This window comes from Lissotriton vulgaris, chromosome 6, assembly GCF_964263255.1.
Source record: "Lissotriton vulgaris chromosome 6, aLisVul1.2, whole genome shotgun sequence".
Classification (NCBI taxonomy): Eukaryota; Metazoa; Chordata; class Amphibia; order Caudata; family Salamandridae; genus Lissotriton; species Lissotriton vulgaris.
Genome location: NC_141694.1, coordinates 369253673 through 369280832, shown reverse-complemented (window position 1 = coordinate 369280832; position 27160 = coordinate 369253673). Strand labels below are relative to the sequence as shown.

General features: G+C 44.6%; 1 protein-coding gene across 2 annotated transcripts in view; it reads right to left on the bottom strand.

The window, feature by feature from the left end:
• The window catches only part of PXDN (peroxidasin), a 582246-nt gene that overhangs the window by 376659 nt on the left and 178427 nt on the right, over positions 1-27160 (bottom strand). For both annotated transcript variants that reach the window (XM_086926391.1, XM_086926392.1), the window contains exon 2: positions 23591-23662. In XM_086926391.1, the coding sequence (XP_086782517.1) occupies positions 23591-23662 (72 nt within the window). The remainder of the gene's footprint in view (positions 1-23590; positions 23663-27160) is intronic.

The window sequence follows — 27160 nt, the reverse complement described above, 5'->3', positions numbered from 1 at the left end:
CCATGTGCACGGGTCGAAAAAGTGGTCAATGGTCACCTTGTTCATTTTATTCCCATGTGCTTATAATTTCCAGAATTTCCAGAATTTGGATTGATCTTTGGTTTTTGCGGCTACTACAATAAGGTCACTCCTACTACCGTCCTCCAAATTCCTCAGGGCATTCATACATATCTTTTTATAATTTGATCTTTCGATTCTAATCTGTTTTACATCTTTAGATTTTAAAGCTCCCAAGAGTCTGCATTTAACATAGGAGCATTCATTGTTATACCATGGGTTCGAGGGTTCTGGTCGCGATCTCGGTTTATTGGTATTCCTCTGAGTTTTAGTTAGCTGTATTTTTATGGTCTCAAACATTTTTTGGTGGATCTCGGTGAACAACATAGCCCCCAAGACTATGTAGCACATTAGAAGTTCACAAAATTTTTTATATATATTTATTAGTAAGGGGCTCGACCTGATCTAATATTGTTGGCCATTTAACAGCTCTCAGATTGTTAACTAATGGGAGCAGAGTCTCTTCTCTTCAGTTTATTGGTTTCGATGGATGTTTAGCAAACCAACTCACTTTTAGATCTACACATAATGGGAAATGATCACTCTCTCATCTTTTTTCAACCCTAAACTCTTGGATTTTATTCCAATGTGCTATGCTTGCTATCACATAATCAATATGGGAAGTGGCATTTCCTCTAGTAAAAGTATTCGAACACCCACTGTCTCAAAGGAACCGCCCATTACATGCCCTTAACCCTCTTTCAATGGTAAAATGCAATATTTGGGTTGCTGATGTGGAGCACGCCACCTTTTTGTTTGATGCAAGTAGAGGAATTCACATGGCCAAATCTTCCTCATGGAAGATCGTGTCCATACCGGACATTGGTTCATAGCAACAATTAAAATCGCTGCTCACCAGGACTGCTCCATGCGACTTAATGCTATCGAGCATTTCCTCACGGTGGCGAATACCCAATGCTTCCTTTGAACACCCCCTTGGTCTTAGATATATATTAAAGAAGTGAGTGAGTAGTCCATTCTCAGATTTAAGCTTTGGCCCTAGTATGTCTTTGGAACCAGAGTTCACTATCTTTATAGTGATGTTTAAGGTTATTTTCACCCAGATAATTAGTCCCCCCAAGGCTCTTCCTCTCTTCAATGGAATAGCCCCTATATGAAAAGTTCTATAACCTAGTTTGTACAAGGGCTCAACCGCCCATGTCTCCTGGAAGAGGCACAGGTGATAGTTATTTACATAGTCCTGACAATCAAGGTCAGAAAGTTTTTGATGTAGCCCAGCAATATTCCGGGACATCATCTTTAAAGTTTTTATGGTAATGTCAGAGGGAGGCCTATCGGGAAATCTGCGTAGGGAGCTATATCCATTATTGGCAATGTCCGTGTGAATTGTTAGTGGGTCTTGTAGATGGATTCTGTGCAAATGAACGTCATATAGAGCATGAGGTTCCTGCTAAGGGCACAGGGGCCTCACGTTTGTATGACTGTGTGCTTCCCTTGGATGGAGTCCCTCTAGGCCACACATTTAGTCAATCAACTGATTCTAAGTTTTGGATCCCCTCAGGTACTAAGACTAGACTATTTCCCTCTACCGCCGATGTTTTTGATAATATGAAACTAATTTTTGACTCAAAGAGTGAATGTGTCCTGAAATTCATGGCAATCAAATTATCTACAATATTTTGTCACGATAAGTTAATTGTATGTTATCTAAATTCCCCGTTTCTTGCTGGATGCGTTCAGCTTTTACAATGTCAGATCTTATTATAGAACAACATTTGCATTTATTTCTAATCCAATGTGCAACTTTGTTTATTAGGGACTCCTCTTCCCCTCTTTTTTCGCTATTTAAACTTGGAACATTCGTAAGGAAGATACTGTAAGCATTTTCCCTATGGCTAGGTGTGTATTGGGGTAATGGATGATCTCCCCTCGGATGTAGACTATCTATAGCCCCACAATCTGGTCTAGCCATCTGACTCTGCTTCCTGCCCCCCTGCGGTTTAAGCAGCTTTGTATGTAAGTCTTAGGGGAATTGTTATTTGATGCCCCTTGCCGCAAGAATTTGGAGATTCTTGGCCTAGCCTCCATGGTGGTATGTATATTGTTGGCTGGTAAGAATTGACAAAAACTATTACCAGTTGAAGAGTTCTTGTAACAAGGAGCCTCTATAGGGGCGGAAGTGGGGAATAATCTAGATGGATACTTGTCCATTGTTCATAAGTTCTGATTGCAGATGTTTTCCCCCTGGGAGGGTCATAATTCCCTTGCGTTTCGCTTGAGATAAAATTGGTTTAATGTGTTTGCCTTCCAACTATTTCATTAATGGTGTTTATCTCATCTTGTATGGTATCTAATCTTTGGTGTAGGGTAACCATGAGCGTATAGATATCTATGCACTCTGTCTGAGTCTCAATTTCCCTGCTATTGGCTTTCACATGGGAAATATCTAGGTTTTGCATTACCTGGTCTTCCTCTTGGCGATTGGCTAGCAAGGAGTTTCTATTGTGGCAAGGTATTGTCGGGGCCTCAATGTTTGGTGAGCTAACTTGTTCAACTGCCACTGACCCCGACATAGAGAGGGAAGGGCAAGCAGACTTGCTCTGAATTTGCGTTGGAGCGGATAAAGAAGTAGAAACAACATTCTCACTGTTAGCTGCTTGATGAACAATATTAAGCTCAATGGGAGGTCTGACAACCTTTTTCTTACTCGGTTTGTTATAGTATGATGATATCTTTTTAGTGCCATTAGAGGTTAGGTCTTTCACCAGCTAAAATTGTCTCCACTTCTATTAAATCAATTGCTGCTAAAATGCAGTTGTCAGCTGCTGACTTAGCTAGCCTACTGAGTTTTGCTAGCTTCTTCTTCCATGTCGCGGCCTCTACTGCCTTCCTCTTACCCATGATTGCTGCTGTATGCTGCTGTATGCCTCTGAGGTCACAATTCTTTTAGTTTCCGACTGGGCTGCTTAATCAATCAACCACTGATGTGAAGATACAGAACATAAAATAGCTGGACAATAGATACTAATCTCCCCCCAGTGACCGTGTGTTAGGATTGCAACTTTCATAAATAATCAGAGCATTAATTAAGAACAATTCTGTTAATACAATTTTTTCCAATGCCTCAGTTAGGGCCAACACCTAAGCCAGTTGCCGAGTGCAGAGAACAATTGCAGCTCTGTATTTAAATGTCTCATATGATTTCAAAAAGTGAAATGCTGCCTGCTTGATTTACAAACTACGCATGTCAAAGGTTCACAAGAGGGTACAGGAAACGACAAATACGCTTCTCTTGGTAGTGGGTCAGTTTTATGCAAATGGAGTGTGTGTATGTACAGTGTAGAGAGAAAGGTGTTCAAGAGGGAAGGGGGGATTCCCTTTTGGGAACTAAAACCCTCACATACCCAGCAAGCTAGGTGTCATGCTTCATCATATGGGTTCTGCTCCTCGTCAGACTGGCGCTGCAATGTCTGACGGGCTCCCGCGAAGGGGCTCTTTATCGGAGATCTTTTGTTCCAGCCATATGGTGCATGCGTGTAAGAGGGCAGGTGAATGTATAGTCGTGAAAAAGTGGTGGTGAATTAAAAAAGGTGGGTTAGTCCTCAAAGAACTTTAAAGGTGTGGCTAGCTTTCTTGGTTAAAATCGTGGGAGGGGAGATATACACCACGTAAGTTGGCGGCGAAATATCTACAACCCTCTATTTAGGTCGACATGTTTCTTGCAATTCTAGCAATTCCTCAGGACCTCAGTGCTCAGTACAGTAAATTAAAAATTAATTAATACAACCTTCAGTCCCTGATAACGCATTGGATATGAGGTGGTTGATGAGGCCCAGCGCGTCCCCTTGTCAGTATTCGCTTACAGATTAATGGCTGCCCTTCCGAAATCACCTTGATTGCTTAAATCTGCCAGTGATATCGATCTGAGCAGTGAGCAATATATGCCAGGGAGGGAACTTGGCTCAATTAGCCCGGTTGTGGGTGGTTGTTACCACGATTCGATACCGGCTTTGACTGAGCATATAATTTGTCCTCCTCTTTTTCTCCTCCCCTTACTCCCCTCCCTCCCCCCTTTTCCTATCTACCTCCGCAACACAGGTGCCTGAGTCTTCTGTGCAGGTCCCACAGGAGCAGACTGCGGGGCACCTTAGGGATACACTTAGGGTAATCGCTCTACCATCCTCTTTTTCATAGGCTCCTTTGGGCCTTTTTAATTATCTTCAGTGTGTGTTTTCATTGTGTAAAGAAGAGTGCACCTAGCTTTTATTGGAGACCTACACTGACTATTCTCCGTAATTGTTCTCCTTTTTCCCTAGGTTGTATCATTATAGGCAGGACCAGTTGGCCTGCTCCACTACTGACCTTAAGATTAAAGGTTGTATCAATTAATTTTTAATTCACTGTGTAGTACTGAGGTCCTGAGGAATTGCAAGAAACAGGTCGACCTAAATAGAGGGTTGTAGATATTTCGTTGTTAGTAGGTCAGTTTTATCCGAACATATGATCGAAGTTCCCATATCCTGGTTTCCCTAAATGTAACCAGATTTGTGCACACTGTTCGATGTATAACTGCAAGCAGTGATAATTGCGCAAATGGCAATGTCTTACCAGAGTGGCAGAGTTAATAGCTGTGGGCCAAAGAGGGGGGCTCAGACCAGTCTCCTCCTGTCTCTGGCACTGTCCAAGGATGAAATGAAGGTGGGGTGGCCCTGCCCTGGCTCTTCCTGGCAATGACGGGCCCGCCGGCATGTGTCCCGCGCTGCTGGAGCCTGCGCTGGGGCTAGGAGCGCCTCCAGGTGCTTCTGTGTGACGAGAGTGGCTCCTGCCGCGAGTGCTGCTGGTCCCGGTAGTGCCCTGGACTTGTTGCGCTGCTCAGGACTGGTATCAGGCTGGAAGCAGGTCCCGGGCTGCGAGAGCCCACACTGGGACTTGTAGCGCCTCCAGGTGCTTCTGTGTGACGCGAGCGGCTCCTGCTGCTGGTCCCGGTAGTGCCCCAGACTTGGGACCCTACTGTAATTGGAGAGGCTTGTCTCCCCCGCCACCAACGCAATTTTTCTGCTGATGCAGGTGGAACAAATTAATCTAAGTCATTCGTATTAATCGCAGGAAAGATGGAGAAAAATCCCCCGCTTTTTTTTATCTACAACCGTAAAGTGGCACAGACAGATCGATTTTCCTATTTAGGGGTTACATTTGACTACCGAGCAGCTTGGGGAAACATGGTGGTGAATCGAGGGATATTGCTGGAAAAAAGTACTAACGCCATATGCTCTTTTCAAAAATAAATTGTGAACAAGAAATCCAGCTATTGTAAGGAAAGTTTATGGGGCTAAATCTAGTGCAGTCGCAGCCTATGGTGCTGGAGTATGGGGCCATGTCAAATTAAAGGATCTACAAGTAATAGAGAACAGTTTCTGGAAATCTATGGTGGGTCTCCGTAGTAGCTGTCCCAATTTTAAACTACATCAAGAGCTAACTATCCCCTATATAACTGATCAGATCAAGGTAGTCCCTATCCTTCTATTACACTCAGTCTGGTCGAGAGATACTGTGCCCCTCTCCCAACAAATAATAACAGACTGCCTAGCCATGGAACATGTTGAGAATATCCCATGGTTAAAATATGTGGAAAATACCCTAAAAACCCTAGACTCTGGGAGTTTGTTTGATTCACTGGAAAATTGTGTATCGGTTTCAAACAAGTTTTTAAAAACTCCCTTTCCAATGATGCGAGAATGAATGCACTTTATAACAGACCTACTATAAGGGAATATTTGGAGGGCCCATTCCAGGTCGAAGGGATACCCTCCTAACTGGAGTTTGTTGCAATCCCTCGGCACAGATTTGTTCTGTTACGATTCCGCCTGAATTATATTCCGTGTATGCTGGGCTACCCGGGTGGTATTTACTCCAGTATTGATCTTCCATGCTGCCCTTGTGATGATCTCTAGTTACAAACTGATTTGCACATTTTCTTTTTTTGTAAATTGTATTGTAATCAAAGTAAAAGGTTTTTAATCCCTCTTTTATGTAAATTAGATTGTAGACAATGTCGTCATGCGTTACATTTTTTACAAATGTTGTCTGATCCTTTAATCTGTTTTAGCGTCGCCTCATTTTTATGTGCGTTTTTAAGAACAAGGAAACTGACCAATTGCTGAAATGAATTGTCTGGATTCTTAGAAATTTTGATCTGTGATGTATTTCTGTAACTTTTATGATTAACATCTTATTAATCGAATAAAGTCATTTTGATTTCATAAGTCACATTAGTTAGGGATGGACTGTGCAAGTCAGGGTGTATTTTGTAAATAATACCAACCGTGTTAGTTAGGGTGAGGCGCGATTGGTGCATTGCTCGGACATTTGACAGGACAGCTCGAACGTGCTCCCTGGACAACGTGGGATTCATCAAGAACTAGGACCGAGCAGCTCTACCGCCGTTGCTCAAGAGCGCCAACGTTGATGAACAATAGGAGTCTACCAGTGAGGCTCTGAAAAACACTGGGAACACCTGCCCCTGCGATCAGTTTTATTGCATCCCCTTTTCCTTGTTTCATAATGTATCCGTTGGTCGGCCCATTGAGGAGGAGCAGCCGCCATTTGCATCCCCACGACTTGCGCAATACGGTAGGTCCAAAAAGAATACAATGGTTTTTGCCTCAATAGCTGTGATTGCATTAATAATTGTATTGGGGATATCCTGGTTCCTGGAGGAGAAGTATCCTGTACATTCCTTGGTTGGTACAACACCCATTCCCACTGAACATATTTTAGTCACTTTGGCCCCTCACAAAGGAGAGCACCGAAAGTCTTATAAGGATAAATTATTCATACAAATGTTGCATCAGGCTCATGAGGTGTCGAATACAACTAATTGTTGGGTGTGTCGATTACTTCCCTCAGTGACTCATAAAAGTGATCACCTGTTGTCCATGCCACTGTCAATACCTCAGTAGTTGCAAGAGTTGGTTTGAGTTTCTCAGTATGGTGTGCCCCTTTAGGAGAGTAGGATCTGCTTACTATGGTTACCCCCACTTGTTGCTGGTGTTTCACTGTTTTTCGACTTTAGTCTGCTAACCAAGACCCCAGCCTAGCTGATTCCTCTCTAAATTGATTGCATGTACTTTAGGTACACTCCAGATTGGTTACTGGGTTACCCTTGTGAGTCTCTAGTATATGGTACCTTAGGTACCAAGGGCATAGGTACCCCAGAGGCCTACCAGGGGCTGAAGCATGTATTATGCCACCCCGGGGAAGCCTTCCAAAATGGCACCACAGGTCTGCTACTGCAGCATAGGTAAGGTGGTGCTAGCACCCCTTACTAAGATATAGGTTAACTATATCTACTTTTAATCACAGACACATATAAACCTATAAGTCATTCCTATAGCAGGCCTTATCAATCCTGAAGGCAGAGTGCTTGGTTTTGTGTGAGAGGGTGCCCAAGCATGAGCTGAGCCCCTCTGCAGCTTTCGGAATCTATTCCCTGAGGCTGTTCTGTGATGCATTCAGACCATATACTCTTAAGTGCATTATAACCTTGCAGTAAATGCTGACTTTGGAATGGCTGCCTGGAAACATGTATTTGGTGTCAAACACTTTGGAATCCTACCCCCCGCCAGTCCTGGCGGCGGGGGTAGAATTCCACACTTCTAGAGGGAGAAGACATGTACACACTTACCTGACCGGTAATAGTTTAAAAGAGCCCCAGCATCACAAAATGGATGCTGCAGCCACAGACACAAGTGTGACCTCCTACTGCTGGACGAAACTCCGGCAGGGGAGGCCTGGACAGTAGGCTTCCTGTCATAGGGAGGTGTAACCACCTCCCAGACAGGTTTTAATGTATTGGGGCTGGGTGGGTGCATCATAGAATGCTTTTCAGACAGTGCTGGAGGCCCACTTGGTGTCCCTGTGCATACCCCAGTTCAAACCAGTTGCAGGGGTGCTCAGCCGCTGCTCTGGCGCAAAACTTGGCAAAGGGGAAGGGGTGTAACCACCCCCACCCTAGGTCCTCCCATAGGTGGGACCCTAGAGAAATTCCAACCCCTAAACTTAGTATAAGTATAGGAACCCAGTCCTTAATACTTTTGATTATACCTGGACGAAACTCTGCAACATATATCCTGTAACTTCAACTTTCTATTTGGATTAGAATATGGAAGAATCTCCCTTGGAGTCAAGGAGTGACTCCCTTGTTCAAACAGGCACCAAAGAAGCATCTTGCCAGTCTGCATTTCCAAGGCTTCCGCCAGATTCTGACGGATTTGCGACAAAGTACACAGACTTCCAGACTTCTCCGAGGCCTATACGAGATCACAGCAAAGCTGAGACCCGCAGCCCTCACGAGTGATGTGGAACTGGAACTCCTGGACACCGTGCACATTTGCTAGTGCATCGACTTCCCGAGCTTTCCCGAAGTTGTGCGTTGGGCTACTTGTAGTACAAGCCCGGAGCACCATCTGCACCGAAGATTGTGGGCCTACCCTCCATCAGTGTTCCGTGGGCCCGCTTCTATGCATTTCTGCTCAAGGCCCCTTCGCGATCCCTGGTCCGTCGACTGGTGGGACCCCACTAAGTTAACTCTTTTGTTTCTTGGGCTTTCCTGGTTGGTCAAAACGCGCCCTGACTCCCCTCCAAAGGGCGAGTCCCTCAGACCTTGCTGGTCTGCACCAAAGCCAATCTTTGCTTTCTGCGTGGGTTGCTGTTGCCAAGGCTTGTTGGGTCCAATCCGGATACTGACTCCGCAGCACCCGACATCCTTCGTGGCACAGCTCGAATCCATCTCCTGGTTGTCCTTGACACCTACTGGTCCTCGTGGCTGAAGAGTCGAGCTTAACCTTGTTCAGCTGAAATCACCAGATATCGGTGGGCATCTGCTCATCGCCTTTCTGGTCACTGGCTAGTGACCCAGACTCTGTCCCCTCTTCATTCAGGTTCTTCAGATCTCCAATCCATCCGGACACTTTCCTCTTGGTTGCCTGCAGCAGTTTTCCGCAGCTCGCCATAGAAACAACAATGAAACCGGACACAAAAAGACACCTATGCACCCGGCTTCCTTAGGTGAGGTAACTAGAGTACTCCAGTGCTCCTGTGGGTATTGACTCTAGAACTGCCCAGTTCTAAAGGGGTTTTCTTCTAGGCCACTTCTAAGTGTCCCTAATCTTTAAAATTCTAATCGCAACTTTCTCCATAGAAGTCAATCGTGATTCGCAGCTGTGTTTAGACACTGCACTCGTCCCCCGCGGGTCTCCTGTGTCACTACCTTAGGTGGTTTCTGGTTGCCCCAGTGGTTCTACAGGCCCTAGGCCTTGTCTCTATGTCTTTCGTGGTTCTTATACCACTTTTAGTATATGGTTTGGGACACCGCTAGGGCTAATCATATATTGTGCTAATTTCCTGTGTGCTAAATAGGTTTACTGAACTTTTGCCTCTAGCCTCATAAAAAGACTAGAGGGATGTGTTTAGAATAAATATATATATATTTTATATATATACCTGGTGTGGGTCTCCTTTCATTTGGTCAGTCACAAGATTATAGACTGGTAAAACAGGCTGCTTTACATTCCTTCAAGACTTAGCCTGAAGCCTGCTCTCCACAGCTACCACTAGGATAGCTTTCTATATAGGTTGTCTTTAAACCTACCATCAATGAGGATCATTTGGACTGGTGCAAGGTGCCCACTAGAATAGTGGACAGCATATATCAGGCCAACTTCTCACAGCTCCCATCCCCAATTTGATACTCTGGATAGGACACCTGCGTATTCTCGCACTGTGGTACAGATTGTACATTTCCATCTCAGGGCTCCCCCCGGCGGTTCGACAGGCCAAGAGCTGTTTGGTAGATTGTTTTTAAGGTCCCGTATGAATGCATACAAAAGTGCAAAGAACAGGCCTTGATCTTGAATGGAAATAGCTGATTTCCTAGGGTTTAACATGTCAGAGTATTTCCAGTCTCTCCAGGCTCGTAATGTTACAAAGGATAAGCCAATACCAGTGTCAGTGGTCAACACAACAACTAGTTTCTGTGTCCAGGGGACTGGGAGGATAAAATTGGGGGAGAGCAGATGCAATTTCACATAGAACGGCTGATAGTCCACCCTTAATACCACCCCCTAATGTCTATTTTGTCTGTGGATCCTAAGCTTATGTCTGACTCCCGGGCAGGTGTTACCTCTCTTTTCTCCTTGCCCCTGTGTATATAGCTCCATCCAATTACCACAAAGACCATCGGCTGCAGCGCAGGAGTATATACTTGGCACAAGTCAGAAGGGTTATTGACACAGAAGACATAGATCAGACAGACACCACTTTGCAACAGTTTGAACATATCATGAAGAGTATCATACCCTTTTGGGTTCCGATGTCGAATAGACTTAACATTCGTAGGTTAACAAGGGTTGTTGAAGGGGTTATTAATACAACAACTGGTATACTGAGCAATATTACTGCTGAGTTCAAGGCTACGAGGCTCGTCACTTTACAAAACCGGATGGTGTTAGACGTCATCATTGCTGATCAGGGAGGGGCCTGTTGTGTTGTTGGCAGCAGCTGCTGTGTGCACATACCTGACCACGCCCCAATGTGTATGCTACCATACAGAAATTGCATAGACTTTTATCTGATATACAACAAGAAAACAGCACTTTGACTCTCTCTGGGTGGTTCTGGGGTATGTCCACATCCTAGGGATGGAAGATCCTTCTCTTTCTAGCTGTAATTGCTGGTATTATCTTCACATGCTGTCTTTTCATACAATGTCTCCCGATCTGCTGCACTTACTGTATAAGGTTTCTCACTCCTAAACAGAAATGGATAGCTCTGGACACTAGTGCTGCCATCATGTTGCAAAAGGATACTGCCGACATGATGCAGATAGATGAGGGCATTTTGGTTCTAAATCATCCCTTGCCATGCCAACATCCAATGCAACATATATGAATAATTCTGAGTGTTGATGTCTTCTGCTTCAATGCATATTACATTTTCTTGTGTTTCCCATTCTGCAATGGTTTAGCAAATTCTAAAAGGAAGGTCTATTGGAATAAAAATGTTTGAGTTGCATTGTTCATGAATTGCACGTGTTAAGTTAGCATTTGCGGCGCCATTTTAGGTTCATCCGCAATTTTGAATCATGTGTTTAGGCATGTATCCCCTGACCCAAGAGGCTGGCAGTGGAAATTTTCATTCCTCCAATTTAGACCTTGCTCTGCTAACGAATACACTGTTCCTATTAATGCATTCCTTTTTTATAGATAGAGGCTTACAGAATAACCTTGGTAGGGAGATAACGTGTGCCTGGTCCCAGAATCTTACAGTACTCCTTTGTTTTAGCTGCACCTGCTAGTAGATTTCCATTAGGGTGGGGACATTCATAATTAAGAAAACATACATATTGTATCTCTACGTGTGCTGCTGTCAGTCCCTCTGCAGCAATCCAAGGACGCTGGTCCGACTGGATTCCGCTCAAGTGTACCTGAATAAAGTATATTTGGCTTGTATTCTCTACTGTCTGACTGACTCTTCATTTGTATGGAAGACTGAGAGGTAGGTGTGAGTGACCCGGGTGATCCTAATCGGGTCATTTTCTTCACTAGTCTTTGCATCAACCTTGTCTGGAGGTTCTTTGGTACAAATTCTTGGAAGGATCGCTCTCTGTGAATGTGGGGTGGCAGTTAGGTTTACCTTTAGGGTACTGGTTAAAGACAATGAGCTTCTCCTTGTCCCAAATGTTAGCATGCTGTAGTTCTTGCTTCCTGGTGAGCTAGCAAGGATAGATTTATATCTGTGGGACAGTCTCACACAGAATGGAAGTTTGCTAAAAAGACTCTGCAATTAGCTGGAGGTCAGTCACTACTCTAGGTTAAGTACTTGGAGCAGGATCTGGAAGTTCAGGGCTGGGGCTGGGTGCTGGGGGAGCTGGAGGGAGGTGGAGGCTTCGGGGGATGTAGGACAGCTGTTCAGTTTTGACTGTGAGGTGGTTTGGTAATTTTTGGTGACTTTCACTTTCCGTAGACGGCGCCGTCAATGCAAGGTTCCTTGCCTTGTGGGCTACTGCACTCGGCAGCCCGAGAAGGATAACTTATTTATTTATTTATTTTGAGGGCGCATAAAAGATGGAAACAAGGCAGGCTGTGGCAGTGGTGGAGCTGTGTGGCAGTGGGCTGGGCTGTGAAGCCTATGGGTGGCAAGCTAGCCCAAGGCTCAGGATCAGGCTCTCCCACCACTCTCCTCACTCTCGCCGCTCCCACTGCCCACCCACCTGCTCCTCCGGCACAGCCGCTCCTCACCCGCTCCTCTCCCCGGGTGTCTCACTCGGGCTCAGGGCTCCAAAGCAGTCCAAGTCCTGTCCGAGTCCTGGGTCAGGCTCAGGAGCGTGCTCGGGGCTCAGCTCCAAAATCGGGACTCAGGCTTAGGTGCGTGCTCAGGGCTCAGGCTCTTAAATCAGGACTCAGACTCTGCTCGTAGGTGCCACTCACCTCGTCCCAACCTCTGCTGCCTCCGTTGTGACTGTTAGCGGCTCCTGCGGTGATTCTGCAATTTCTGTAACTTTTGCAGGTCGGCGGCTTCAGCGCGTCAGCAGCTCAACGGCAGCTCTGCAGCTCACGGTCCTTTCCGCTTTCTGCTGAGCAGCCCCCTTACTAGTTGCTTACCGCTCCCTCCTTCGCGAGCGCCACTGGGGCCTCCTCAAACCTCCGCAAAACCTGGACCGGGCCGGATCAGCGATACTCCTAGATATGGATGTTGTCCGCGATAATCCTGTTATTATCAGTTCTATGTTAACTTCTGCCGTTGTAGCAATTTTACTAAATAAGACCAGCGGGTTGGCGCAGACTGCTCCCGGGGCTTCCAGGCCACCTCCGCATCCTCCTGGGTACCCTCTAAACTCCACTCACTAATGGCATTAGCACTTGTTACACATCCCCCCTGCGTGTGGGTTGCTGGGGAGGTTGCTGGAGGTGCTGGAGTTGCGGCAATTACAAGTGATTATGGGCGTTGTGGGCATTACATGGCCCAGTTCTGCTCCTTTAATTTACAGCCCTGTGCTTTACCTACTCCAGCCCACCCCCTCTCCGGGGTTACCTCTTTCAGCTCTCAGTTCACTGGCCGCTGTTGTATGCTCGGCGCCGGAGCTATAAGCTGATGGAACTGCCAGCTGGCTGCCGGAGCGGCTACTGGAGTGGTTTGGGACCGGCTGGGCGGCCCGGACGAGGTGTGTAGGTGATTTCGCGCTGGGACGGTCACGATGGTGGAGGGTGCGCCGAGGGAGGGAGCCGATGTGGTTACGGGTGCCACTGCAGTAAGCTGCAACTGGGGGCCGCAGGGCTTTGGTAGTGCTCTCGAACCCGTACTTCGCACTCGCACTCTCGCTCGCCTCCTCCTCCTCCTCCTCCTCTGCTTGCCTCCGCTTGCCTCACTCCACGCCGGCAACAGGATACAGGAAAAAGCCACTGAACGATATGAAGATAGGGCAAAGGAGAACCATGTGTGTCCCAAAAAAAGGGCTTGTGCCTTTACATCACTAAACTGAAGTCGGTTAGAAGTAATCCAACCTTGAATGATGAAAGTGAGTCCTAAGTAAGCATTGATAAGGTAGCTTGTGAGTGTAAGCAAATACGACCTTTCATCTGTAGAAGTGTACAGAAGGAATCCAAAACGGCTACCTAAAGGAGCAGAAGTTATAGATGATGTGGGATGAAGACGAGCACTAGGGACCACATGCCACTTGTAAGCGAGAAGGCAGAGCTAGCACCAGGCTTAGATGTTTGTTTTTTTAAATCGGTTTATCTCAAAATTGTCTTAGAGATTCCCTCCTGTTTTAAAGTTTTTGTAAGTTGTTCTAAAATATTTCTTATTTATGAATGTTGCAGGCTTATCTGTACCAATTACTTTTGCTTTTACGAAAACTTTTTATTTGCATCATATGGCCTGCAATCTACCTGGAACCAAGAAGGACCTTAACATCGTTTTTCATCATCTTTGCCCTCTTGCTTTGTGTATAGTTACATTTTAGCTTGCATGTGGTAGATGGATGTTAGTGTGGAACCCTAAGCAGCCACTGTACTAAGAAAAGGGTCATCTTTGGGGATAAGAGTAATATTTATGAGCATATTACTTGTTAAACTTTACTGTTTCCAGAAAAAACGCAAAGTAAGTAAATGCAAGGATTGTTATACCATATTGTTCTATAGAATCAACATTAATTAATACTTTGTTTTGGAATCAAAGTCCTCTACATGCCTTTGATAATTTGTGCAGCCCTACCCTTGTATGTTTTTGGATAGGCCTATGTATTATTCCCCTCAGTGAGCCTGGCCATCATGAGGGCCCACTGAGGAAAATCCCATTTTAATGAATAAAAACACGAGAAATGGACTATGATGTGGAGGGGGTCACCCAAACCCATCCATACCTTTATTCAGGCCTCCGCTGATGGTCTTCCTTGCCTTTTGTCATCTAGAGGACATGTATCCAAGCTGCCATTACATATGTACACAAGGATGGAAGTGCTTGTGGTGTTTCAAGTTGGGTGCCTTAAGGGAATGGTGGAGTCTATTGGAATCCTCATGCATTGCTTCACAAGATCTTGGTTTGTTTTGTGGGTGGCTTCCCAGGGGACATATCCTATCCCCTTCCCTAAAACATTAGTCTGTGTGGGTTGTGAATGCACTTTCACAAGCCTTTTGAAGTAGCCAGATCTCATCTTCAAGAGAGAAGTTACCCTCTTCTCCTGCTCAGATTTACATTTCTTTAGGTTATGGTGGTCATTCTTAGGCCAGCATTCATTTTACCTCAGACAGTTAAGGATGGGCTGCAGTGCTATATGACTAAGACACAAGGCACTTAAGCTTAGGACATGCATCTCCGTGATGTGAGAAGCACTAGGAATTGAGATTTGCAGTTTGCCTGATTGGGAAGGTAATCATTCAACAAACACTGGCCAGAGAATAGAGTTCACATTGCTTTACTCTACATCCAGCATCCAGCGAGGACCTACTAACCATTGTAACTGGGAAGAATGGAGTATCCATGACAGGAACCTCTGCTGGTTTCCCGACCCACAGTTGGATAAATGCTGTTGTGAGATGCTGGACTGTTTCAACATAGCCTGCCACAGCCTGCCTTGTTTCCATCTTTCATGCGCCCTCAAAATAAATAAATAAATAAGTGAATAACTGTTATCCGTCTCGGGCAGCAGAGGACAGTAGCCCCCAAGGCAAGGAACCTTGCATTGACCGCGCCGTCTACAGAAAGTGAACGTCACCAAAAATTACCACACCACCTCACAGTCAAAACTGAACAGCTGTCCTATATCCCCCGAAGCCTCCAGCACCCACCAGCCCCCCCAGCACCCAGCCCCAGCCCTGAGCTTCCAGATCCTGCTTCAAGTACTTATCCTTCTCATCTCCAGGCTCCTGACTCTCAGTCTGGTGGGGGTGCCACGGTAGGCCAAGAAGAGTGGACAGGAGCAAGCAGGACAGGGCGGAGTGGCTGTGAGGCACTCGGCAGGGGGTGTACAGCAGACGCTCTTTCCCGTATGCACCATTGCCCCTTTTCTAACTGAGGTGTACACCAGGAGATTTCAGGACACCAAACACCTGAGATTTGGGTAAGCCACGGGAACAGCATTAGCGCGAGCACGCCAAAAAATGACCACAGGCTCAACCCCGGTTCCCTCTCCTACGCCAAATATTAAACCAAATTAAATTTAAGTCAAATTAAAAAGGGCCTTCAATTCGCAGACAAATTCCAACAGACTTCAACCACGCAGGCTTGCTCTAAAATAAAAGAAGCCAGAAGTTGGAAGCTGGAAGCTTTTGAGCAACAAATAGCACGGACAATCAACTAACCAAGCAGCCCTATAATAGGAGCCCTACAGCATCGTCTTCAGCAGCAAACAACACACCTTGGACTCAACAGATAAACAGACAAACAAATATTCAGATATGAGGTCGGGCAAAGAAAAGCGGAGAATTACAACAGTTATCAACAATCGGAAAAAGAAAAATAAGATCCCTAAAGCACCGGCCAGTACCCAGGAGAAACCAACGAGAACTGACGTGTTGGTCAACATGGAGGACGAAGCGCTAGTGAAACTGGACAGGGAAACTGAAATAGAGGGAGCGGCGTTAATACCGATGAAAGCACCAAAAACTTTCCATTAACCAAAAACGACACCAAATTCTCCTTCATAAAAGACGCAGGGGCAGTGCTGACTTTCACCAATGATTCAGAAAAGGGGGTGGTGATGAACAGAGTGTCTGAATTAAGCAGACCACTCTTACCCAGTCCAAAGATCAGGGCTTGATCCATCACCGTTATTTAGCTCACTGCACCATCCCAGCTCAGAACCTGGCTATATGCAAATTAGTCTGTCCCTGGCCCAGTGCATCATGGGAACAGGGCAGACCAAACTACCAAGCCAATTCTTCGCCAGAAATGAGACAAGCTTCCGGGGACCGGTTTCTGGCATTTCAGCCGTCGTGGGCCCGGCTTGCTTGAATCCTGATGGTGCAGTGAGCAAGGGACTCATGTCTGAGTATACCCTGCCACACCTATAGTGGCCAAAAACGATTCAGAAAAGGGGGTGGTGATGAACAGAGTGTCTGAATTAAGCAGACCACTCTTACCCAGTCTAAAGATCAGTGCTTGATCCATCACCGTTATTTAGCTCACTGCACCATCCCAGCTCAGAACCTGGCTATATGCAAATTAGTCTGTCCCTGGCCCAGTGCATCATGGGAACAGGGCAGACCAAACTACCAAGCCAATTCTTCACCAGAAAGGAGACAAGCTTCTGGGGACCGGTTTCTGGCATTTCACCAATGACACACAAAAGGGTCTCCCCTCCCCTTTGTGTCCGGAAAAATCTCTACAAAATGCACAGACACACCAGGGTTAACAACGGAGTCCTTACAGAAAAACAATAGAGTAAGAAAGCAATTCTGGGAGCCACGGACGGAGTCTAAAATGGAAGAAAGCAGAGAAAGAAGAAGCAGCCAAATTCAAGAACACGAGGGACACAGGAAGCAATCAAAATGCAATAAGGATATCAAAGAAGAGCCTCAAGTAAAGGTGAGCGAGAAAGTTGAGAAAGATGACTAGAAAGGAAACAAAACCACGCAAAACGTTGGAAATACGCACATTACACGTCTCCAGGAACCCCCAAGAGTGGCACTGGAACCAAACATCGTACTTTAACCTTTTCAACATGGCCTAAACACAATACGAGACACAGCGGCATTCACCCCAAACGTATCAGACCCCCTTCCTACCCCCATCACATCATAGAAAGGCAGTATAGAAACAATGATATTGGCGAACTACTAATAAAAAGTGGAGAAGGCAGGACCCTACCTAAAAGCATAGACAAATCCTCAATAACCCAAATTAAACCCGCCCGAGGCTGATTACAACCTCATACAAAGGAAACGAGAATATCTCCCAGGGAAAAAGTGATAAATCACAGCAGGACACAGAAAACTAAACGAAGGAAGTGCTGAAGGACCGAACAAAAGAGAGTAACCTATGGGCGTCTCTACTAAATACCATGAATCTCTCAACAAAGGCTATGGAATACCATTCCGACAAGATGGATATCCAACTAACTCTTTTAAGCTGTCTAGCAACGCATGTTACAAACATCGATAACAAGCTTTCAGAACTGAACAACTTGATTAAGAGAGCCCAATCCAAAACGGTAATTAACCCTCCAAGTTGTACCTGCTATTCAATTATTGACAAACTAGCCCCGCTTCCGGCTGTAATGGGCGATCTCCTAACAGATATAAAGAATACACATAATACCAAAAGTAAGGGATTCGCAAATGCAGGCGGATGCGAAGAAATAACAAGTGAAGGACACATATAAAAAATAACCGAATAGGAGAGGCACCGAACCAATCCGACCGAAACAAGGAAGTAAACAGCACAGAGGTTCCGTCCAAAGAAAGGAATGAATCGAACATAGGAGTCATCGTCGTCAATGGACTAACACAACAAGGGAGTAAACACTTGGGACTAGATCGAACAAGGACCTCAGACTTGCACCTACGAGAAGAGCAGCTCCATTGAGCAACTAAACAACTTAGAAGGAGGAGATCAACAGTTCGGCATAAAGCAAACATCGAAACAACAACGGAAAATGAGGAGAAAAGGGAGAAATAAAATACCTACTATAAAGTCTTTCTTCCAACTGGCAAGCAAATCTTCAACAGAGACCCAGACGGAACAAGGAACAACCATACATGAACCAAATTTGCACGAGAAGTAGAAATTCAGCAATGCCCTCCGGCCAAAGGGATCAGAAAGCACGTCCCCACAGTCCAAACGTTCGCCAGCAGATAAGAGCAAAGGAAAAGAGGAGGAAGCGGACCAGCAAGATGTTCAAGGGACAAAAATAAAGACCAAAACAAATACTTTAGAACTGAAAGGAACAGCAATCAAATCTGCTGGAAGTAAGGAAACACAAAAAATAGGGAAAATAGACTCCCAGGAACTCACCATTGTTACAGTCCCAATAATACTGATAAAAGAACTCAATGCTAATCTCAAAATTGAGATACAGAACCAGGGGGGGAAAGACCCTCAAGCACCAAAAAGATCCCAAAGAACAGAAATTGAACTAAAGTTCGAAAAATCTTCGAACACAATGACCTCAAATCAATTCTATTCATCCCAGAGTATAGATCAAAGTGTCGAGAGGACATCTTAAACAGAAGCAACATCCTCTGAGTACTAAATTCTATCAGTAACCTGGCAGGATTAGCCACCCAAGATCTGGTATCCATAGAATTCAAAAGTTACAAGCACCTGTCGGAACAGGAAATAACAAAAACCATCTGGACTTCAGGAGAACTAGTGGAAAAATGTTTAAAGGAGGAAGTGCAACAATAAAACGTTATTAGAAAACCAGCTACCCCGAACCATTACTTTGCCATTGCGAAGACTACAATGAAATCACACAAAAAAGAGATTGGACCGGCGTGCCCAAAAAATCTGTACTAAGAGGAGCCCGAGGAGGCTCAGCTGAACCAAAGGTTAGAGACTTCCCGACGCCCAGGTGTAAAGGTGAGACTGGGCCTGGGTAGCAAAAGCCATCAACACCAGACCTATAGGTCCATGACAGATCGAATAACAAAACAGGAACTCGCCATCACCAAAGCAATTGTTAAAATTATGTTCCTGGAATATAAATGGCCTAGGATCAAAAACCATGAATAAAGATCTATTGACGTACCTCCAGCAGTATGACTTAATTCTACTCCAAGAAACCTGGTTGGAAGAGCCATTCCACCTTCAAGGCTATAAAACACACCATCTTCCAGCTAGTAGAAATTCAAGATTTGGTCACCAGAAAGGAGGACTTACCACGTATGCCTCAATAAAAACATTAAACACAGTAAAAGAACTGCTCAACAAGAATACATCAAACAATGAAATTAACGCAATACAGTTGGAAATCGTAGCCCCAGGAAAAAAACGACAACAACTAATCCTGATAAATACTTACTTGCACCCAAAAGGGAAAAAAAACGGCACAAAGTCCCTGGGGTCAGAACTTACCAAACTAATAACGGAAGTAGAAACACCGAATTTCATCGTATCAGGAGATTTTAATATATTCCTCTCGAGGAGCCCCGGAAAGGATCAGCCTCCAGATGATCAATTGCTTGAAAGAGGGGTCCCACCTCTGGACGAGAGCAGGTGGGGAAAACAAACTAAGCTATACAAAGATCTACTAAACGATCTAACAAGCTTGGGCCTGATTTCACTAAACGGGCGAACACCCGGCGACCGCCCCAAGCAGCAACTTTCCACAACTTTTCTTATCTTATCCACTTTTTAAATTAGTAAGCGATTTTAAGATTGGTACGTCAGATTGTAGTGACCAGCTGCCACAAGAACTGACCCTGACGGCACAGGGAACAGCACTAACAATGCCAATCGAAGCGCAAAACTTAATGGTCACTTCAAATTGCAAAAGAATCAAATGTAAAATGAACGACTCCGAAAATCTTGTGAAAGAGGCGGAAATCTGCTGGGAAGAATTTAAATCACAGAATGACAATAATATAAGCGCCTGAGAAATCTTTTTGAAAAACTTTGGACCAGCTAATTCCAAATCAAAATCATCAAAAGAAATTCATGGACCAAAGAACCAAAAGGAATCATTCACCAGGCCAACAAACAATCAAAAAATCCACCCTGACAACCCAAACCAGCAAATTAAGGCAAATAAAAAGTGGCATCAACATAACACTCTGCGGACTTTGGAAAAAAGGGCCCGACAGCAGCTCACAGACAGAGCTGAGGAAGCTAAAAATCAGCAAGAATAAGATCCTGTGGCGAATAAAACAGGAAACCACAGAAAAAACATGGGCTAAATTGCTTTACAATGTAAAAAACTAACAATAGCATGAGATTCTGGCACACAGTAAACAAAATAGAGAATCCTAAGGCCCCTGGAATAAATTCCCACATAACTGAGGAGGCCTGGGTAAAACACTTAGTGCCCCACTTCAACAAAGATGCTGACGGAACAAAACAAGACTCCGTGGTCCGGCAGCCACGTTCGGAGGCCCCAAAGCCTCTAGTCGGGGATACTAACTTCCCAGGCACAATAAAACAGATTAAGACCAGAATTGTGAAAGGCAGGGAAGAGGGGGCCTCTGGGCCAAATGGAATTCCCCCCATTCTTTATAAGCAGGTACCAAATTACTGGGCTGAGCAACTGCACCCCCACTTCATGAATATCTGGGCGGCAGAACGAATCCCGACCTCTTGGAAGGGATCAATTATCGCCCTGATTTACAATAAAGGCAACAGGAGCGAAGCAAAGAACTATAGGCTCATCGCTCTCATAGACATAGAAGCCAAATATCTTGCGGGCCTTTTAATAGAAGAACTAACGGAAAAGGCATCATTGAAAAGCTTAATCCCCATTAACCAGACTGGCTTTCAAAAAAGCACAGGGGCAACAACAAACATTCTTGCTCTCGCTCTGTTAATAGACGCCACTATAAAACTAAAAAAAACACTATTTGTCCGTTTTATTGATTATTCGTCCGCATTTGAAAGTATAGATAGAGGAAAACTCTGGGCTAAACTATAAGTCTGGGATATAGACCCTAAACTCTTGAATCTATTAATTTTACGCCACACAGAGACCTGGATTCAAATGAAACTGGGGACAGGCAACTGTCTATCAAAGGAAATACCAACCACAAAGGGGCTGAAGCAGGGTTGCGTCCTTGCCCCGACCCTGTTCAATCTCTTCATGTCAGACCTCTCATCAGAACTTGATAATTGCAACCATCACGCCCCAAACCTAGGGGGCCTTACACTGTCTAATCTTCTGTATGCGGACGACTTAATACTAATCAGCCAAACCCCTGTAGGCCTTCAACATCTTATAAACACGACAAGTAACCTTTCCGAAAGGAACGGGCTAAGGATAAACCAAGAAAAATCAAAGGTGATGATATTAAATCAAAAATTCAAAAAACAACAACTACAGTGACCAGAAGATGGAGATTAACAAAGAATACAAATACTTGGGTATAATCTTCGATATGAAAGGAACGTTTGAGTAACAAAAAAACGGCGATCAGAACTAGAGGGAAATCCCTGACCGTCGCATTAAAGAGCATCAAGCATAAAATAACTGGCCCAAACCTAATCCCTTCACTAGAAGTATTACAAGCAAGATTACAACCATCTATAACTTATGGCAGTGAATGCATGAGAGGGAGAAAAAAGACCACCTTAGATAAAGTGGTGTCCAAAGCAATGCGAATACTTTTCAACCTCCCACAGTACACTTTGCCAGCGCTACTAAGACTTGAGTTCGGCCTCCATAAACAACAAATAGCACACAAGGGTGGCTACGCCAAATGCTGGCATAAAATAAAGGGAGCTGAGATAGGCACCTTGAACTCACACCTATGTAAAGAGCTGGAAAGGAATAAGGACTGCCAAGCAATGGTCTATCTCCAGGCAGCAATAAACTCTCTTGCGCTAAAAGAACTCTGGGAAGCGAACGGGACTCACAAATGCTTCTAGCAGCTCGTAACAAAACAGTGAAGACACTATCCCGGACAAATCCACACTTATCTGGAGGGCCCAAGGGTGGTTTGTGATCCAGAGCTATACAGGGTCTCTACCACAAGCATACCTGGGAACAGGGTTTTCACTGGCATTAAAGGAATCCGTCTTGCAGTTGAGGATGGGAGTTATACCAGCAAAAGAACATCTCCCCCCATTGACACGCTCGGAACCCACTACAAACTGTAGACTTTGCGGTGACCTAAAAAAGGATGTTTTGCATTTACTGTGCAGCTGTAAAGGTCTAGAGAATGAACAAAGGCTACTACTAACACAGCTCTGGAACCAAAGACGCTTGCGAACCCGCCGACAAGCATTATTGGCATGCTTTGCAGGGGGGGGGGGATATTCAATTAGCCTGCAGACTGGTACGTTTCATGAAATCAGCAAACAGTGTGCTAAACCTCCCTGCCAGTACATGAACTGATTAAAAACGCAGGCCTTTGAAAATTATATGCCGGATTCATAACCTTTATCTGTTAAAGCTGTCTTCTCGTCAGATTTGTTAGTGAACCTTCATGATATTGTAAGCAGAAAAAGTACAAATTGATGTCTGCCATATGGAATCTCCTGGCTTTTAACTTTTTTAATTTCGGGTCTAACAAAAAAACTGCAATTTTTAAACGGCTTTCTAACTAATGTCATTGTAATGAAATGAGTGGTTTTTATGTGCTTTGCAAAGGTGCTTATTCTGTGCTCTTATCTCAATTGCAAAGATTTTTATTAATCATGCAATAAAGAATTTCTACCTTTTCTACCTATCTTCATATGGTGCCCAGCTATTGGTGGAATTTTTTTATTGATGCTGTTTTGCCAAAGAACTGCAACCTTATGTGTTTGTGTCTAACCACTTCTGAGGGCTGACGACTAACTCGAAGTTTTCCCATTCTTATCAAGTACAATCATAATCATATGAACAATGCAACAAGTCAGTTTGGTGATGCAGGATTATTTGATGACAGCCAGATCGCTCTCTTTATCATTGGCATACTACAATTTTGCAGGTATGCTTAGCAATTTTTCAGGTTACACAGGCCATTGACTGCAAATTTCAAAAACTGATTTAACATATAGCCCTTTCCACTGTCTATAATGCCACCCATCAAAGATGTTAATCTTCATCTTGTGACAGAGTTTCTCTATATGCTCCAGCAAAGGTAATAAGATAATACGTCCCATATCTAACTACCACTAAAGACTGTTAGTGCTCTACTGTTAGCACTTCTGTTTAAAGGTACAAGTGCATGTTAGAAGTGACTAGTGTACGTACACCAGTGAATTGCAAGACATTAATCGCTTAAGTAATCTTTTCTTTGTCTTAGCACAAATAAACAATGCAACGGATTTAATTATTCTTTACTTATTCTCTCTGTAAAATGTATTTGAAGACAGCAGGAAAAACTAATTTACTTTGAATTAGCAAACTATATATTTACAAAAGATTAAAAAAAATACTTACAGTGTGTTGAGATTCTTAAGTCGTCTAAATGCTCCAGGTTGTATGTCTTTAATTCTATTAAATCGCAAATCCCTGTGGAGAAAAAGGCCTTCATTAGAACGTGTACTTTTACCAAATCTCGTTAGATTCAGCATATCCACAAAAAATGAACTGCTTCTGAAAAATATATAACAACATTTCAGAAATGCTATGACGGCTGAGGTTGTGGAATGCGTCACTGCTGTGCACATTTAATTCAAGAGTGCCTTCTGCTAGACTGCTGGACATCGAGAGTGGGCTTTTTCTCATCAAAGAGCTCAAGGATAGGGGTCGGGTTGGCATGGATAAGCGTGGGAGCCAGGATGGAGATGGTTGAATTGGGTCTGTAAATTCCCCAAACGCAAGACGTTGAACCTCTGAAAATAACAGGCTGTAATTTGCTGCGTTGAGTAGAGTGAAGTGGGCTTTGGACCATGATGACCCAGAAGCAAGGCCCACTGCAATTTAGGCTCTGGCAATTATCTTGATTAAATTAGCTGCCTTGTGGCCATAACCAGCACAAGCACATCAGTGCACTACGTTGGCTTATAATCCACAGGAAGCTTTCAGGGAATACAAGAGTGGTGAGACTGCATCTAATCCGAATGGCATGTACCATTCGTAACTATTTGTGACTGCATTTCTGACATATCACAGGCCTCTGGGTTAAAATAGGTATTTCTTGTTTAGTATTTGCCTTAAGGTAATGTTCTATTGATTCTCTAATTTTGGACCTATTAGAATCAAGCTACTGGCCCTTGTAGCTCCAAATATATTGTGCTCTTATTTTGCAGTTCAACCGTAAAGCTAAATCAGATTTTGCTCAACCCAAATGAGGACCACGTGATTTCAATGGATGGCTCCTATCCCAGTGGTGCCCGATGCTTTGAAGATCTTAACATGCCAACCAACATTCAAGAAAGAGGCTCATAAACCATTATTATCTGGGTGGTGGTATACTCTGCTTGCTTGTCCAGCTCCAAAAGAGCTCCTGCATTAACTTTAGGTTCAAAACCAGTTTGGCCCAAACTGACTGCCCATCCCTGGTAAACCTATTAGAGGGTATTTAGGCTCTCAACTTTAAATTTTAGGCAGAACATTTTTGGGTGGCTACCGTTTGGACTGTTTCTACATATTCGCAACCATGTCGGCTCAAACACACCGAGTTTCTCAGCCGTGGCCCTTTAAAAAATAGGGCAAAGCGCATACATATCACAGTCAACCTGAAACATTGTAATATACAATTGAGCAGAGTTGTCCCATTAACACACTCTATAAGTACAGTCCATTGTGAAAAAATAGAAAAACTCTGACCCAAGCTTTACCAGAGAGAGCAGAGGACATCTGAATATTTACCGTAGGATAACATTGTCATAGGGACACCCGATTTGTTTCATAGTGCCTTATCACATAAGTGCTATTATTGGGTTTATGGATTATATTTGGGTTCTGGTTGATGCTACGACTGTTTGGTTTTTGGTGTGCTTCCTAATTTTGACTGTCATATTTTCGTACATGTTATTACCACAAATTATTTTCCAATTGTATATTTCTGATTGGACCCTGAGGTCATAAAGCATAATTGTGTGAGCGTTTCCATATGTGTACCTGGCAGTCCGAAACCAGTGGGTAAATAGTTTACTGAAGTCAAGGATGGGTCTTCCTTCTTATTCCAGAAAGGCTGCTAGCATTCCTTTAGCATCGCACAGCACATGTGGGGTTGAATACAGCCAGCTAGGGTATTGTTTTACATATAGGCAGGGATGAGAAAATCTCAAATACGTCTATGCTTATGAGTTCTCAACTGTAACCCATATTGCATTTTGTAAGTGTCTTTATCCACTTGCTGCGTAGTATTTTGTTAAACTTGTTGTAGTAAGTCTAGTACTTTACTAATCTTTCCATTTTAGTCATGTCATATTGTAACACTTGTTATCGTTGTAACCATTCTGATCAAAAATTACTCAGAAAACAACGATTTTTCTGTGATTAGGTGCGACTCACTCTAAAACGTACTTGTGAATAGCAAGGAGTAATTTATCTATTTTTTATTTTGATGTTTTTCCTTTCAATAACTTTGAAGCGTCACATCTACCCATGGAACAAAACTTTATGAATCAGGTGCTTAGTAGTCATAGTGAATCACGTCAAGATAATCTAGAGCATACTCCGAATACAGATAGGAAAAAAAATTAATCTCTGGCAGAATATGGTCATTTGGAGCTATACTAAAATTATTATACAAAATAATCAGTCGCAGAATTGTTGTAAAGAAAAGTCATGATACACCCAAATAATTTAGTGTGTGTTCTGTACTGCATAAGCTTGCATATATTTTTACTTGACTATAAATATGCTATTTTGTATATACTAAACAATGGCATGTTTTGTGTCTCGATGTATAATCATGGTTGTAAATATACATTATTTTCGATCATTGCCTGTCTACACACAGCATACATGCAGGAATAGCCACTCATCACTTTCTAAATGGTGAGTAGCTTGAATGGTTTTTTAGGTTTTGCCTGGCGAAAACCTAATGAGAATAATACGGGAGACAGGGACGGCCCCCGTCTTTCATTGGCTAGCTCCATAAATGGAGGCTAGCCATTGGAAGACGGGCATGTCCGTCAATGCCGGACCAGATTCGGGGGCGTTCCCGAGAATTTTTGGCTTTTGGCTACGTCAGCCGAAAGCCTGTTCTTGGGAACGCCCCCGAATCTGGGTCTGCATTGAGCCGACACCCGCCTTCCTGCCGAAGGAAGCAGCCGTCCGTCTACAGCCAGGGCCGCGCTGGGATTGGCCCAGCCGGCCGAGCCTCCGCCGTGTCATCGGGAGGAGGAGGAGTGGAGAGCAGGAAGCAGCCTGCGTCGTCTGTCCCGAGGCTCCCGAGCGAAGGAGGAGCCCCGGGGAAAGAGCAAGTCCCGCCTCGGCCCCGGAACGAAGTCCAGGTGAGTGCTTTGTTTGCTGGGGCTAGGGGAGGCTCCCTCCCGCTAGCCGTGTGTCCGTTCCCGCCCCCCCCCCCGCCCCCTCTCCGTGTGTCCGTTCCATGAGTCAGTGTTGGTGTTTGCTTATTTTAATCCGCCCCCCCCTTCTCAAGCTCTTATTGGCGCCCCCCCCCAGCGCCCGCAGCACTGAACCCCATCACAAGCTGGCCAGGAGGAATGAAGGGCCCGTGCCGACGCCCATCCCTCCGCCCCCCGCCCCCTTCCAACCACTGCTCCTGGGCACAGTCGACTCGGGACCCCGTCGGCAGCTCCACTCTCGGATCCAGCCTCCCCCTGCCGCCCCTATTTGTGCTGCTCCAGACACCCTAGCAGCTCTTCTCCATCTTGCGGGACGTCCTTTCCTGAGCCCTGATACCGATTCCCTCTGCTAGGAGCCCCCTAATGGCCACCAAGTTCCACGTTGACACAATCTATGCCTACCTCCTTTAGTGCCTATTCACCACGAGTGCTGTTGCTACATGTATGACTCCTTATTTTTTGTTCTCTGTGCATCGGAGGCCTAATCTCCGCATGGTACCGCAGTTATTCTTTCCTTCCCCTTATT